Genomic DNA, 14,730 nt, shown 5'->3' on the forward strand with positions numbered 1-14,730 from the left:
TTTCTTTCTTCCAACGGTCATGTCCACATCGATCTCCCCATCTACCCAGTATTCCGCCTCCAACTTTGTTGTCTCGGCTGGCTGCGTGCTCTTCCGAAAAAGAGAAGGTGCACTGGAGCTATGCATTATTCACGACCGCAAGAGAGACCAGTGGGTTCTGCCCAAGGGTCGCAAGGACTGTGGAGAATCAACTGCTGAAGCAGCTGTCCGCGAAACATTCGAAGAGACGGGCTATCGTTGTGAGTTATTACCGTGTCGGATGGCAACACGTGCTCCACGGCCTGGGGTGAACACTCTTGACCGAGTTGAGGTTATCGACAACATCACCGAGCCGTTTTCTGTGGTTATCTGGCAACAGGGAGAGCAGGGAGTGAAGCTAGTCTGGTGGTTCATCGGGAGGGCAACAAGTGACGACAAGGTTTTGGGAACACAGGCCGCATGGGAGGAATATGACTCGCACTTCGTCGAGGCAGAGGAAGCCTGCACCCGCTTGAAGTACCAGAGTGAGATGGACACGGCGAGAGAGGCGATTCAGATCGTTCGTGATGGAAACATGGGAGGCTTGTAATTTGGGCTTATTGTTGTTTGATAGGGCACCGGGAAATTTTTGGGCTTAGCCCGGCACGTAGTTGGTCCGCTTCCCATTCGAGATCCTCTAAATATTGGTCGACCGCCATGTCTTCCAGAGTGATTGCTGAAGATGCGGCGGCGCTTAGTTCCTTTTGTTTGAGACGGAAAGCATCGGTTGATGCCGGGTCGTCAGCAAGGGCTACGTACATCTTTGCAACCCGCCAGTCTACTTCTTTGGTCAGAGTCTGCAGTCGCTTCTCGGCTCGTTCACGAGTTCGTCTGACCTCCCGGGCACGCTCTTCATCGCTGTTAGGCCGAGTGTCCGATGCTTGCATCTGAGAGTGGGCAGATGGTGGTAGTGTGAGAAATGCGCGAGTGTGGAGGAGATGTGGAGTTGTGCTAAGAGTCGAAGGAGGTAGATTATTCAGCTGGCATAATAAACGTCCCTGGAACGGGATGTAAGCCCAAGTCATGAGCGGGAGGATCAGGAACATACGTCGACCCTGAAACGAAGAGCAATGCCTCTCAGTGTATCGTTCCGCTTCACGAAATACTTATCCCCCGGACCGACCGGCAAAGAGTCCAAATGCTCAATCGAAGATGGCTGCGTGTTGGAATGCTCGACTCCTCCAGTATCGTCTTCCTCGTCATCGCCAACCACAAATGTCTCTTCATCCAGAACCCCACCATCGACATTTTGTAGCTTCGCCTGATGGGCAACGACCGCAATCCCTCCTAAACAAGCCAAGCATGGATTATATCGGGTGAGGCGTGGATTCCCCGAGGTGCAAGAGGAGCAAATGACCCGGCCACAGCACGGAGTCTTGAACGACTCGTCTAGCTTCAAGATTGAAGAAGAGCAGGCAAGGCAGAGGGAAGATGGAGGCATTTGTAAGATAATCGGGACAAGTGTGACGTCTGTGACATACGCGTCGTCGTCGTTTCCAGCAATGTCGACGCCAGCAGAAGCAGCCTCGGCGCAGCGCATCTACGCTCCGAATGCGATGTTCAACTCTACGCTCATGACCGTCAAGTTTCTCTCCGCCTGCTTTGCTGGCGCAGTCGCAGGCATTCTGGGTCTCCAAAACTGGGCTGGCTTCGCACTCTTCCTTGCCTCCACCCTCTTCACGTCCTTCTGCATATACTTCATTAACTGCCACGGAAAGCCTAAAAAGTACTTTCCCGACGGCTGGACGGGTCTACTAAGCCCAGGACAAGAGAACGCGTTCACGTTTATTCTCGTTTGGACATTATTCTTTGGTATGTTTTTGGTCACTCTCCAAGTCCTGAGCTGACCCTAATCGCAGGAATTGTTCATGGTTTGTTCCATCCATTCCTTGCTCGCACTTTGCTTATAGCGCACAGTCTACGATTAGATTGCGGAGGACCCGAAATGTAGACTATATTTGGACAGAAACATCCTGTCCTTAGTAATGGAACCTGATACCCCGCATATGAACGCCCATAGCCGGCTCGTTGAGTTGGTCTTCTCATGCGACACGGCTGACACACGACCTCCATTCTTTGCGTCGAGCTCTCTCCCATGTCGCCTTGTGGCACATTTATTTCTTGGTCGGGCAAAGCTCAACACCCATGTGGCGAAAGGAACATAGTGCAACAGCCGCCGCATCCAAATGCTGTCAAGTTTCGGACTTGGTGTATGTTGTTGCGTTCTCACCATCTCCCAGCGACAAAAAGATGATCCTTAGTAGCCCTTTGCCCAACTGTCGTACTGCTCGCGCACGTTCTTTGTGTTCCTAGACCCACACTCCGTTTCTCCTGACCAACGAAATGCTTCAATCATGATGTCCTCCAATTCTAATAAATTTAGTTTGCTACTTGTACAGGCTATTCTATGCGGGGTACTTTTTAGATGGGCGATTAGAATCGATTACGCGAGGTAGGCTAGAGCAAGTAGACCGCATAGAGACCGGTACAACATCGTAAGCGTTGTCATCATTACATATGCTTGCCCACGACAACACCGTCCTTGACTTCGATGTTCGTGGCATTGCCGCGAACGAAGCCCTCCTGGTCCTCATTGGACAGCTCCTCAAGCGACAGCTGCTTCGTTTCGGGGACAAGAAGGGTCGAGAAGATCCCCGTGAGCATGAACGCCGCAAAAATCTCAAGACTGTCAGAGTCGTCAGCATTGAGAACAAAGAAGAACTGGAGCCACGACTCACATGTGCTTGACGAACTTGTCTGTGCCGCCAATGTCACGCAGCCGTGAGAAACCGACTTGCGCGACGATGGCGCCAAGTTTGCCGCTTGCCGCAGAGATACCGTGGGCCGTCGAGCGGTAGCGCGTAGGGAACACCTCACCCGGGATAATGAACGTTGTGGTGTTGGGCCCAAAGTTTTGGAAGAAGTTGGTCAAGCAATACAAGAAAACGAAGGCGTTCTTGCCAGCTGTCGACGCAACAAGTTTGTCATAGCCGAAGCCTGATTTATAATTAGATAATTATACCGAATGAGAGTCAAACAGCACATACCCATGATGATGAAGAGAGCAGTGAGGATGATGAAGCCCATGAGTTGGATGGGTTTCCGTCCCCAAGAGTCAACGAAGAGGAAAGTGGCGTAGTAACCCGGAATTAAGCCGGCAGCGGAGAGAATGAGGTTTCCAACGGCAATGTTATGCAGGTTGTCATAGACGCCCTGGGTTCCAGTGGTCTTGGGCGAACCGAAACCAATCGCACCGAGAATAATGGACGAATTTAGACCAAGTCCATAAAAGGCAATCTTCACAACATGGTTAGGAAATCGTTCAGATATTGAGAGAAAGCCAACTGACGTCCAACGCAAACCAAGAGTACGCCGCGCCAAAGAGAATCTTGCCGTTTTTCCATTGCCCGAAGTAGGCAACGAAGTCGGCCCATGAAGCCCGAGGAACATCGACGCGTTGGACGATGGCATCAGGGTCGTTCTTGAATCCACCGGTGCTGAGGACATTCTTGATATCGTCGGTGGCCTGAATAACGTTGCGCTCGATGTCCATAGTGAAACGGGGGGTTTCGGGAATAGTAAGACGGAAGTAAAGGGCAATAACACCGGGAATACAGCCAATGCCGATGAGGATACGCCACATGTAGTCGATGTGGTTGAGCTGGTTAAGGGCGGGCTCCGCGAGGATCTTGCTCTTGAAAGCGACGACGACGATGAGTGAGACAATTCCGGCGGTGAAGTTGCCCCAGCCTTGAGCGGCAAAGACGGCAGTCATCATGCGACCACGGATGCGGGTCGAGGCGAACTCTGAAGAGATGGTGGCGCCTCAAAGGGTAGTCACCACCAATGCCGATACCCATCTGACTAATGTTAGAGGAAATAAACGTCGCAAACGAGTCTACTCACGATGAAGCGCCAGACAACGAGAACACCGATGATGCTGACTGCATGGCCACCACCAGAGAGAGCTTGCGCGAATGTACCGATAATGATGATCATGAGCTCGACACCATCTACAAACGAATCAGCGGAAGGGTCATCACACTAAGAAATGACGCTTACACATCCGCTTGCGACCGACAACGTCCGCAAGCCAGCCGAAGAGAAGTTGACCGACGAGAGTACCGACTGGGGTGGCGACCTTGACCCCTAGATCTTGGTTGGCGTTGAGTTTTCCGGCTTTGGTAGCAGTTCCGTGGCCATAGACATAGCCCAACATGGTCGACGCAAAGTTGATGGCGAAAATGTCGTAGCTAGGGAGAGCAATTAGAGCTGGTGTCTAAGGATTGAGCACAACTTACGCATCGGTGAAGAAACCGACACCAGCGACGAGGCAGACCTTTACATGGAACCAGCTAATCAGGCACAAAATTAGAAGTGGGGCGGGTGAAGTAAGTGAGAAGCGCGTACGAGAAGCTGGCATTATCGACTTCGGCCAGAGCGGCTCGGCGGCGCTCATCGAGAACAAAGTGAGCGTCACCGCCTTTGACTGAGGCGTTGGAAGAACCCTCTTTCTCTGCCATAGGAAATTGAATGGGGGGAAAGGTGAAGGTGCGATAGCGTCCCAGTGCATGGAATTTAAATACCGAGAGGTTTGGCGGTCACAGTTGAAGGTCGAACGTTCGTAGCCTTTTATGGTAATTCCATCATCAATGGCCCGACGAGGGTCCTGCGAACGTTGAAGCCAAGCGGTTTAGCGGTGCAACGATCCATATGCTACATTTTGGAGAATATGACGTTTCACCGACTGGCCAAAGCTGTAAAACAATCCGAGTTCAACGAAAGAAAACTCATCGGGACTAACTTGCCTCCCACCTTCATGTCAACCCATCGACTGCGTTCAATTGCAATCTATAAGGAGCTCCATAGACTTGGCCGGGACCATGATCCAGCGTTTGACATGCCCAGCCTGAGTTGCCCGCGTTCTAATCTTGACTCATAGCTATCGCTTTCACGAAAAACTGCGTGGTCTTTACGAGCGTGTGTGCCTAGCCGAGTGCCTGAGTTGCATTTTGCGTGACATCAGACAGGCAACCGAGATAGAAATTTGACGGCCGATGAGATAGAGGACGCGTTCAAGCTCTTAGAATATATCAAGCAAGGTAAGGAGGGTCGCTTGGCGGAGAACTTGAACAGATTCCCAATAGAGACACTTGCGTTATATTCACTGCGAAAGTACCGTCATCTAAGACGCGTATATCCAAGCAACTAGTCAAGTGTAGCGTACAAATGGCAAATTGAAGTCACTTCTCAAGGGCTGTGGGTCACGTTTCGAGTCAATCCTCGTCCGCAACCGCCGACTTTACCCATCTCACGCCGCCGCAAATCCAGCGTCGTCTGCGGAGACAAAAGACCCACTACTTAGCCCAGCATGCCGAAGGTGCGCCATCGCAGCTAAATTCCCGAGTTTTCCTGAAACTCAATAAATTCCAGAATAAAGGAAAGGTAGCTCGCTTTCCACCGAGGCAATCCGCGATCTGAGTCCCGCAGGGTGGAAAAAATCGCCGCAGGGGCAAAAACGAGAACGATGACGACAAGCGGGAGCTCGTCTTTCGTGAAGATGGCCAGGAGTACGCTCAAGTCATCAAGATGCTCGGAAACGGTCGGCTCGAGGCCCAATGTTTCGATGGCGAGAAGCGTTTAGCGCACATCCGAGGCAAGATGCGTAAAAAGGTGTGTGAAAGCAGCTCAGCTCAATGAGCAATGACGACTGAAAATGTTTATTCCCAGGTGTGGATTAATCAGGGCGACATTGTGCTGCTCTCCCTCCGCGACTTCCAAGACGATAAAGCAGACGTCATCGTCAAATATACGGCCGATGAGGCCCGTAATCGTGCGTAACCCATTCCCAAGGCATCATCATTCCTTGCTCAAACTCCCCGCAAGTGAAAGCATATGGTGAACTACCCGAGAACGCCAAGATCAACGAGACAGACACGTTCGGTGAAGAGGACGGTGAATGCACGTTTGAATTCGGAGACGAAGGCGACTTGGACATTGACGACATTTGATTTCCTTTTTTTTTCCCTCTCACCAACCACTGTGTATCGACATCACATCTAATACTGTTGTATGCTCGGCCTATGACTGGATTATATAATAGATTCAGCGCATAAGCAAATTCAGGGTTTGGATGTCAGGAATGCACCCTTTCTCCTGCATAAAATACTCTGTTATGTCGCGAGCCTTTGCCTTGACTGCTGTCTTGAGCATTTCGGGCGTAATCTCAACACGATCCCCCATCTTTCTCTTCTTTGCGTTCCTCTGCGGTCGTCCCAATTCGTCCGTCTCTTCCCTCTCGACCAGCAGCTTGACCAACGCCAGCTTTTTCTTGCGGATCGCTATCATAACCGCAAGGCCGCTCTTGTTCCTTGGCGATGCGCCACGAGCAAGCAGAAGGCGAATAAGCGGTATAAATTCCGCGTGGACTGCCCGAGCGAGCGCATACCCCAAATGTGAGTTGGCATCCGGAGCGGGGACCCGTGGATCCGTAAAGAGGAATCGGAGGAGTGGAAGCGGCGGGTCGTCTTCAGAGTAGGGCAGCTCACGAGGGGCCAGGTTCCTGAATAACCGTCGTGGTAATTCTGGACGATTATCCTTCGACGGAGTCTGACTCGGTAAGACAATGTCGAGGACGTGTTCCGAGCAAATTGGAAACCGGAGCGCAATGGTCACCAGCAGACATGTACAGTCCGAGACATGTCGTAGGATGTATTGTGTCTTGAAGGACGGTGGGGACGACGAGAAAACTATGTGTAGATGGCGGTTGACTTGGGGCAAGGAAGGCGAGAGGGCGTGGAGTTGAACTTCATAGAGCAACTAAATCAGTGTAAGAGCGAAAGTTTTCAAATCCTCCAAGTCTTTTAGCACCTCTACAGGTAGATCCAACAAGCCGGTCATGTACTCATGGCGGGGGCGCGTCAAGAAAGTCGCGAAGATGTCACAAATGTTACAATTATGGACTCGACGTAGGGACATCTGCTCTCGCATCCCATTGCTCATCATCTTCCCCCCACGGTCCCGTATACCCACCAACATCATCATCCAACAGCTTATCTACCCCTTGCATGTTACTTTCAATGTCCATCTGCGACTCGTAGCGTATCGGAAACCCAAAATCCTGGGGCTGGCCAAAGCCACGATAACGCTCAGTGGTACCAAGACTCGAGCCCGCTTCCAGCCTACTGAGAGGCTGAGTTGAGGCATTCGGAGGATCATACTTTGGCAGGCTGTCTTGCGACTCGATTGAGTTGGAACCGTCAATTGAGGAAAGTGATTTTGTAGGTGAGGGCACTGGAGGAATCAGGGCTAGTTGTTCTTCTGCAGCGGCCTCCCAGTTTATCATGTTATCTGCCATTTCCTCTGCGCTGGCTTCCACAGGTTCGACATGGGTCGCGAGCTTGGGCGGAGTCGTTTTAAAACGGCGAAAAGATTTTGGTTTAGAAGAAGCAAATGATATCGGCTTTTCTCTAGCTTTTCCTTTATCCTGGAGCTTGCGTTTCTTCTCTGATGCCGCAAGTAAGTCTGTTAGATGCGGTAGAGGTCGGGGCGGCGTTACTGGTTGGCGATAGGCTATCTTTTTCGATGCAGGGGAGACAGAGGGAGAAGTTGACGATATACGAGCCTTTTTGGCCGGTACATCGTCTTGCTCAATCGGCGAAGACGAGCGTTGGCGCTTGGTCAAGGAATCTTTAGGACTCGGTGGTGGTGGATGTATTACCGGTTTGGATGGACCGGCAATTGGGGTAGGGGGACGCTTCGAAGTATATCGTTCGAGAGGAGACGACGAGGGTGCCAGCACTATTGGAGATGGTTGACGCCGATTTGCAGGAAGGGGTGTAGACGTTTCGAGGTGGGAGGGGAATGAGGGAGGGAAATATGCAGTCTGTAACATGGTTATTAGTATATGCCACCACGCAACTGGAACAGGATCGACACGTACCTCCGGAATAGTCGTGATACTACGCGGTTTGATTTTGCTTGGTGGTCTGGGGGGATCGTTGACATGAATGGATGCATCGACGTCGATGTCCTGTTTCCAACTCTCAACTTTGGCCTGGAGTGCCTTGCTTTCCTCGCGTTTCTTTTCCCATGCAAACCATTCCTCCTCCGTGGCTGGCAGTTCTGGCCAGCCCTCTGGACCGGGTTCTGGAGGCAGTACATCTGCCTGAGTTTCGATATATTTATATTTGGCCCGTGAAGAGCTAGTTCGCAAGAGATTGACGAGTACGCCCCATTTCCCCGAAGCAGGGTTGCCGTTGGCGTCTTTGTAAGCTAGCTTTACTTGCTGCTCGAGCGATTCGACGCGTTCGGAATCAGGTGTGGTTGGGCGGGAGCGTGGGACTTCGTCCACCTTCTGCAACGCAGCGTGGATATCGAAAAGGCGATCGAGATAAGCTTTCCCGGTCTGCTTGGAGGAGCCAGACGTATCGGTCGAGGACGGGGTCTCGTAGAATCGTGCGGTATAAAGGGTCTGCGCCTTGGTTCGCATCGAAGCTGTGGGTGCCGCGGTCATGTGAGCGGTTGTCATTGATCGGCATTTTGACAATGCGTCACATTGTTGTCACATTGACTCGCACAGAGTCGCACACCAGGTTTTAACAGAGAGGTTTGAAGTCGACACATACTGTCTGTCATGGGCGGCAAGGCGTTCAGCGCAACCCTTCCTGCCACGTCGTTCCCAAGGATCCCACCAGCCATCTATTATCGCCACCTCAAACCACGCACAACCCCCAAAATCAAGACATTGTACTCTATTGTGTCGACCCCTGCTGAAGCTCCCCTGAAAGCGTCCCACGGAGATTTGGACCTTCTTGTCTGTGAGCCACTCAACAGCGCTGAGGTTTCACCGGCAGAAGTACAAACACTTCTTGGTGCCAGGTTCATGGTTCCTGAACCTGGCAATCGGACGTCGAGCTACGCAGTCCTAATTGAGCCTGGTGAATGGAGAGCACTTGGTCACGATGCAGAAGAGAACGCAGCTCGATTGGCAGCCGAAGCAGCAGGGCAACCCGAAATATACTATCAAGTTGACGTCCATGTCTGCGCCGATAAAGCGGAATGGGAGAGGATCCACTTCTTCCATGGCAATGGCGACACTGGCATGATTCTGGGACTTCTAGCGCGCAACAATGGCCTTACGCTCGGAACGAAAGGCCTGAAGGCACGATGCTCAACTTCTTCAAGTCCACTCTGACTCCGTTCCAGCTGCCAAACCCACCACATCCCGCAATAGATCTCAGCGAATCGATGGACGAGATCATGGAGTACATGGGCCTATCGATGGAACGTTGCAGGGCCGGGTTTTCGACCACCCTTGAAATTTTCGAATGGCTGGGATCGTCCAGCTTCTTCAACCCGTTGACTTTCAGATCGCAAGGTCGAGGTATAAAAAAGGTCAAGTCGGACCGTACCATGTACGCAGAGTTCACTGAGTGGGCCGGGAACCAAGAGCCAAAAGTTGGTGGCGCAATGAGCAGAGAAGCTCGTATCCAGCATGCACTTGTGAGATTTGGGAAGAAGGGCGAGTACGACCGACTTCTCAAGGAAGACGCAGACCGCGCCCTCCTGAAGAATTCTTTCAACGGACATAAAGTTCAAGAATGGACAGGAATCAAAGCTTGGTCCAGCCTGCACACGATGATGGAAGCTGTTCGAACTGAGCTCGGTGGCAATGAGGGGATAGTTGCACTGTTGAACGTAGAAGGTGAAGACGGCATACGAGAGGTCGTCTTACGGGCGAAGGAAAGGCTATTAGGTGTCACGGAGGGGTAGATCATGATAGTGGCCTATGTCGTAGTCACAAGCAGTCTATGAAGCAACACAGCAGGACGATATTCGTGGGGAATGAACACACTGCCAATAAGTCCGCTTTGACACCACGGGTCCGTCATTAGGAAACCAAAGCCGATCAACCAACTCGCAGTCCAAAGCCATCCAGCAACGCCGCATACCCTCCAGCCAGAAACAGACTTCCATAGCCCTTCGACAAGTATGCCCAGACCCATCGTCAAGAAGAAAAATATGATGCGGGTGTCAGCGCCCTTGTTCATGCCCCACAAGCCAACGAAATGCAGGATGCCCGAGACCAAAAACGCGCCGAACACCAAACCGATGCGGCCGAAAATTAGGCTGAGTGGTTTCCCGCCGACTCCGATGAACTCTTGCCGAAAGACCTGGTGCCATCTGACGGCCCAGAAGTCCGTTAACGATGTCGCATACCAGGGAGAGTCGAAAAGCGGTGGGCATTCCGAAGGTGATATGCGAAATACGCCGACGTGGATAAGTGTGAGGACTTGGTGACCGATTTCGACAGCCGCATAAATGCAGATCCCTACTAGGAGAGTAAGAGTTGACGCGTTGAGGTGGCGCGTAAGCGGGTTTTGTAGGGAGGGGTCGAAGATACTGAAGCCAGCAGTAGAGCCGACATGATCTGGACCAAGGGATTGCGCGATATAGTGGAAAAAATCGAACGCAAGAATATGGCTGGCCAATGATTTTAAAACAGAAACCAGAAATATGGACCGCGAAGTGAGTGGTCGGTATTCCACCGGAAGTTGCATGTTCGAAGAAAAGCTCCAACCAACACCACGGAGGTTGAAGGTGAGGTCTAACGCATCAGCGTAGAGGTTTGTTGACTGATGATTGAGTCTTGTGGGTGTTGCCGCAAATGTGCGCAGGAAACTTCGAGTGGAGGCAGTGTGCATGGCGAGTGCAAGAAATTGGTTCAAGTATTCGAGACCCCCTGGATTCGTGGGAAGAAGTCCCCTTGCGACATCGAGGGATACAGCAGCTCTAATCGCGAAGCCGAGTGTTACGGGCAGCAAGGCCAGACGAGCCACAAATGTTTTTGGGCCGAGAAGTGCGAGAACATTGGTGAGATAATAGAGCAATGCCTGGAAGAATAGCCCAGGTCAGATGTGTCAGGAATGTCGCTTGTTTGCGACGCACTGGGGGGAGGAAAACCGTGAAAAGGTTGGACCAAGAAAGAGGCTGACGGTGGCCGAGATCAAGAAGGCTGTCGCCGCTGTTCATCAGTTATCGTTTGCTTCCGACTTGAACTCAGCCCTCTGGGGACACACCTCGCCGAAACCATACTTGCCTCGCAGTCGTCGAAGTCTCAGGCAAAGCCGCACTAGCATCAAACGAGTGCTGTCATCTGCCGACAACAGCGTTCAACCCGTTCAACTTCAAGCAACTGCTCTGCTCTTTATTCCAAGTCTCTTCTCTAGTGCATCCGATGGCTCTTCTGTTGCAACGGTCATAAAAACCTCATAGATCGTGTCTTCCATGGCGGCAAATACCGACTACGCGGTTGGCCCAGATGAGCTCGCACTCCTCCAAGCAGAGACAGGCATCCACGATGAAACGGAGCTCAAGGAACATGTCCTCGCCATCCAGCAACAGGCATTGACAGTGGGGATTTCCCACAAGTCTCAATGACCTCTAATCAGCCGCGAGGTTTACGACTACCCTTGCATTCGTCGCTTTGGATTTGTTCGGTACACGACCTTACACCTAATTGCTGACGCTTATATTCTTAGACTTAAGATCTCCAAAAACAAACCGGCCTATGAGCATGTCCTCCAGCTCGCACGCTTGCGACCAAATTCCATCCTACTCGAACTCGGTTGTTGTTGTGCGTCTTTACATTCTAAATTCACGTTTACCCCAACACCTAACCATTGTAGGCGGCACGGATTTGCGCAAAATTGTGCGCGATGGCTGGGCTCCATCCGATATCGTTGCCAGCGACTTGCATCCAGGTCAACCCCGCGTCAAAACAACAGTCTATCGCACTTACTTGACTGTCCAGAATATTGGAGTATCGGCCACAAGCTCTTCAAATCAACACCGGAATCATTCCCGGTCACCTTTCTCGCAGGCGATGCGTTCGACGACGCCTTTCTCAGCACCAAGCCGTTGCAAACAGGTGCAACCCCCCAACTTGACACTATATCCTCTCTCAACGAGCTCCGCGGCCATGTCTCGGTAATCCACACCGCCTCCCTCTTTCACCTGTTCGGGGAGGCGCAACAACTCGAGCTTGCGCGTCGGCTCGCAGGGCTGCTGTCGCTTGAGTCCGGCTCAATTATCTTTGGATGTCATGCAGGACTCCCTTCGCAAGGGTTCACACAAGCATCCGACAACAAGCCTATGTTCTGCCATTCGCCCACGACATGGTGTGCTCTGTGGGATGGCACCGTCTTTGAGCAGGGTATGGTGGAGGCTCGAGCGGTACTCAAGTCATTGGGCAAGGTTCTGAATGAGGAGACTGATTTTTATCTGATGTTCTGGTCTGTGAAGAGATTGTAGGCTTCCTATGTGGTCCAAGCTTCAATCAAGTCTCTCTTCCCAAAAATGATATATTTTAGAAGGCAGATGACCGACTTGGCAGCCATCGTTCTTCGTAAGATACAAAATAAAAAAAAGCTAGTATTCGTGCAGTTCGTCTAGTGGGGTTGAGCAATGAGGCCCGCAAGCTAATCATCATTAGCCCGAGTAAATACCCTCAGAAAAAAAAACATACGATTCCGTTCCAGTTGGTGGCGGCGGCAGGGCAGCCTTGGCCAGGGCCACGGAGGTTCTGGAGAGTGCTGATCTGGGTCTGGAGACGGATGATTTGCGAGTTAACGGAGCCATCGGTGGGGAAAGGAGCAGCGATGCCGGGGTTCCTGACTTGCTTGCCGGCGGCGACGTTCTCGTTCAATGCCTTGATGAAGTCGTTGCGGTCAGGGGGGGCAGGCGCAGGGAATCTTAACGCCGTTGAGGCCGCTGCAGTCGCCGGTTCCAGTGGGGCTAAGAAAAGCAAATTAGTCAAGGACGATAAAATAGGGGTGGGAAACCTACTTGGCGCCACGGGCTACACCAAACTCGAGGACTTGGGCAGGGTTAACACCACCGGCAGCCGGGGCCGGGGGAGGTGGCGGGGGAGCAGCAGCCGGTGGTGGTGGTGGCGGGGGAGCCGGAGCGGGGGCAGCCGGGGCCGGAGGTGGGTTCCCAGCAATGAGCGATGCGAGCTATTACGAAGTCAATCGACAAGCCAAGTTAGGACAAATCCACACGAACGATGGCTAGAAAAACAAAATCAGGAAGAGATTGAATATGAAAAAACAAGTTGCTCACGGTTCCAGTTGGTCGCTGCGGCGGGGCATCCAACACCAGGGCCACGAAGGTTCTGACAATTAGCCCAGGTAAATTGCTTAGCTAAGATATGCTTACCTGAAGCGCGGTGATCTGCGTTTGCAGACGAATGATGCGCGATTGCTGAGAGTTGTCGGTGGGGAACGGCGCCGGGACACCTTCAAAACATGAAGTTTTGATCGGGAGGCTTCAAAAAGAATAGCTACCTGGGTTGTTGACGTTGCGTCCCGCAGCAACATTAGCGCTGAGCGATTTGAGGTACTCGTCGAAGGGGGGAGGGCACGAGCATGGGATCTTGACATTGTTGAAGCCTACACGTGTCAGCCTATTATCCTGACAATATCTGTCAGTGCCTACCAATGCAATCGCCGGTACCAGTGGGTCTGAGGAGAATATAAGAAAATGCAAAGGATGTATTAGGAAGAGAAAAACGAACGCGGTACCAGCATTAACACCGAAGGGGATAACAAGCGCGGGGTCGACACCACGGCGGACTGGGACAGCAGAGACACTGACAGCCGCGAAGGTCAGAGCAAGGAGAGACGAGAACTGCATGATATTGGGCGTTGATCAAAGACTAGCTTCAAAAATGAGAGTGGGCGGAGTGGGGGCAGGCCGTCGACACAGTCGGAAGAAGTGCGGAAAAAACGGGAAGAGAGAGAGGGCAAAGAGAAGAATGGGGGCCTTTGAGATCGGCCAAGCTAGTCCTTTTATACGCTCGGCTCCAAGGCGCCGTAAGAAACGCCATCACTGATGATCCCGAGTCGTTACTCGTCGCCATCACGATATTGACACACAGTCAGGGCCTCTTCGGTTCCCATAACCCGTTCCGTCTTGCCAAAAAACCTGGTCTTGCCTCGCAGTCGTCTATCAGCGCGGCGGAGCCAGAAACTAGGAAGAAACGGGCTTTACTCACGCAATCGACTTCGTGTTGCCCAACGCGATCTTCCATCAACAGCAATCACTCCTGAGGGTTGCTAACGCATGGTCGCCGCAAAGCAAACCGAGGGCCTTGGGTAAGGATTTGGTCAAGATCAGCAAGTTGCCATGGGCTCAAAGGAAACTGGACAGCAAAGCCTAGAGTTTGTTTCTCAAGCAGGAGCTTGGGAGAGCTTGGGACGTTTCCCAGACGCCGCTGCTGGGGCTTCCGATTTGTCGATGAGTTCGGGTTGGATTCGCAGTCTCCGATTCGGGGGGTAGCAACAGCTTGTGATCGCGTCAAGCTTGAAACAAGTCTGCAAAGTTCTGCGTGATTGTATGTCGGCGTTCGGCGCTGCAGTCTGGCTTCACCGTCTGGGCGGGTTCTGAAGATGACACGATCACGTGTTCTGGACACAGGTTCGAAGAAGTAACTAAAGTTGATCTATTGACAGCAGACGAACTCAATTCAACTCGATTATCAAGAGGCACCAAACATCCCAGTCTTTCGTACGACACAAATATAAACCATCTCTACAATCGAATCCATGCCTGACTTCAAACCATCCTTTGCGACGAGTACTCAACCGCTCCCAATCTCCTGCGCTGTCGGCACACTCTGGTTATGTCCACCACCTCCGCGCTGATGCG

General features: G+C 52.0%; 11 protein-coding genes across 11 annotated transcripts; 5 read left to right on the forward strand and 6 right to left on the reverse strand.

Annotated features, from left to right (window-relative positions):
• Positions 1–19: 19 nt before the first annotated feature.
• On the forward strand, positions 20–568 carry MIND_00247800 (Nudix hydrolase domain-containing protein; the record flags this gene model as incomplete). Its single annotated transcript, XM_037359360.1, has 1 exon — positions 20–568. The coding sequence occupies one exon, from the start codon at positions 20–22 to the stop codon at positions 566–568; it is 549 nt and encodes a 182-aa protein (XP_037224455.1).
• Positions 569–575: 7 nt separating this feature from the next.
• Positions 576–1,558, reverse strand: MIND_00247900 (LysM domain-containing protein; the record flags this gene model as incomplete). The annotated part of the gene is made up of 2 exons (XM_037359361.1): positions 576–1,016; positions 1,067–1,558. 2 exons carry the CDS (start codon positions 1,556–1,558, stop codon positions 576–578), a joined length of 933 nt encoding a protein of 310 aa, XP_037224456.1.
• A 34-nt stretch (positions 1,559–1,592) lies between these two features.
• On the forward strand, positions 1,593–1,946 carry MIND_00248000 (Transmembrane protein 93; the record flags this gene model as incomplete). The annotated part of the gene is made up of 3 exons (XM_037359362.1): positions 1,593–1,830; positions 1,878–1,889; positions 1,936–1,946. 3 exons carry the CDS (start codon positions 1,593–1,595, stop codon positions 1,944–1,946), a joined length of 261 nt encoding a protein of 86 aa, XP_037224457.1.
• A 583-nt stretch (positions 1,947–2,529) lies between these two features.
• MIND_00248100 (Inorganic phosphate transporter) lies at positions 2,530–4,541 on the reverse strand (the record flags this gene model as incomplete). The annotated part of the gene is made up of 9 exons (XM_037359363.1): positions 2,530–2,704; positions 2,757–3,015; positions 3,066–3,315; positions 3,368–3,825; positions 3,860–3,878; positions 3,925–4,031; positions 4,081–4,271; positions 4,320–4,373; positions 4,429–4,541. 9 exons carry the CDS (start codon positions 4,539–4,541, stop codon positions 2,530–2,532), a joined length of 1,626 nt encoding a protein of 541 aa, XP_037224458.1.
• Positions 4,542–5,389: 848 nt separating this feature from the next.
• MIND_00248200 (putative eukaryotic translation initiation factor 1A) lies at positions 5,390–6,029 on the forward strand (the record flags this gene model as incomplete). The annotated part of the gene is made up of 5 exons (XM_037359364.1): positions 5,390–5,398; positions 5,452–5,463; positions 5,509–5,691; positions 5,749–5,851; positions 5,905–6,029. The coding sequence occupies 5 exons, from the start codon at positions 5,390–5,392 to the stop codon at positions 6,027–6,029; spliced, it is 432 nt and encodes a 143-aa protein (XP_037224459.1).
• Positions 6,030–6,123: 94 nt separating this feature from the next.
• MIND_00248300 (uncharacterized protein) lies at positions 6,124–6,945 on the reverse strand (the record flags this gene model as incomplete). Its single annotated transcript, XM_037359365.1, has 2 exons — positions 6,889–6,945; positions 6,124–6,837 (listed from the first exon to the last, which is right to left on the reverse strand). Exons 1-2 carry the CDS (start codon positions 6,916–6,918, stop codon positions 6,124–6,126), a joined length of 744 nt encoding a protein of 247 aa, XP_037224460.1. The 5' UTR covers positions 6,919–6,945.
• A 28-nt stretch (positions 6,946–6,973) lies between these two features.
• Positions 6,974–8,533, reverse strand: MIND_00248400 (uncharacterized protein; the record flags this gene model as incomplete). Its single annotated transcript, XM_037359366.1, has 2 exons — positions 6,974–7,903; positions 7,961–8,533. The coding sequence occupies 2 exons, from the start codon at positions 8,531–8,533 to the stop codon at positions 6,974–6,976; spliced, it is 1,503 nt and encodes a 500-aa protein (XP_037224461.1).
• A 120-nt stretch (positions 8,534–8,653) lies between these two features.
• Positions 8,654–9,792, forward strand: MIND_00248500 (uncharacterized protein; the record flags this gene model as incomplete). Its single annotated transcript, XM_037359367.1, has 2 exons — positions 8,654–9,203; positions 9,254–9,792. 2 exons carry the CDS (start codon positions 8,654–8,656, stop codon positions 9,790–9,792), a joined length of 1,089 nt encoding a protein of 362 aa, XP_037224462.1.
• A 14-nt stretch (positions 9,793–9,806) lies between these two features.
• On the reverse strand, positions 9,807–11,113 carry MIND_00248600 (MBOAT-2 domain-containing protein; the record flags this gene model as incomplete). Its single annotated transcript, XM_037359368.1, has 3 exons — positions 9,807–10,913; positions 10,969–11,044; positions 11,100–11,113. 3 exons carry the CDS (start codon positions 11,111–11,113, stop codon positions 9,807–9,809), a joined length of 1,197 nt encoding a protein of 398 aa, XP_037224463.1.
• Positions 11,114–11,307: 194 nt separating this feature from the next.
• On the forward strand, positions 11,308–12,333 carry MIND_00248700 (uncharacterized protein; the record flags this gene model as incomplete). Its single annotated transcript, XM_037359369.1, has 5 exons — positions 11,308–11,433; positions 11,479–11,519; positions 11,562–11,656; positions 11,709–11,783; positions 11,834–12,333. 5 exons carry the CDS (start codon positions 11,308–11,310, stop codon positions 12,331–12,333), a joined length of 837 nt encoding a protein of 278 aa, XP_037224464.1.
• Positions 12,334–12,470: 137 nt separating this feature from the next.
• MIND_00248800 (uncharacterized protein) lies at positions 12,471–13,716 on the reverse strand (the record flags this gene model as incomplete). The annotated part of the gene is made up of 9 exons (XM_037359370.1): positions 12,471–12,500; positions 12,548–12,773; positions 12,868–13,037; positions 13,081–13,091; positions 13,144–13,195; positions 13,240–13,319; positions 13,368–13,472; positions 13,519–13,544; positions 13,598–13,716. 9 exons carry the CDS (start codon positions 13,714–13,716, stop codon positions 12,471–12,473), a joined length of 819 nt encoding a protein of 272 aa, XP_037224465.1.
• Positions 13,717–14,730: the final 1,014 nt, after the last annotated feature.

The sequence above is a fragment of the Mycena indigotica genome (genome assembly GCF_014461135.1).
Source record: "Mycena indigotica strain 171206Taipei chromosome Unknown Mind.scaff0002, whole genome shotgun sequence".
In the NCBI taxonomy this organism is placed as follows: domain Eukaryota; kingdom Fungi; phylum Basidiomycota; class Agaricomycetes; order Agaricales; family Mycenaceae; genus Mycena; species Mycena indigotica.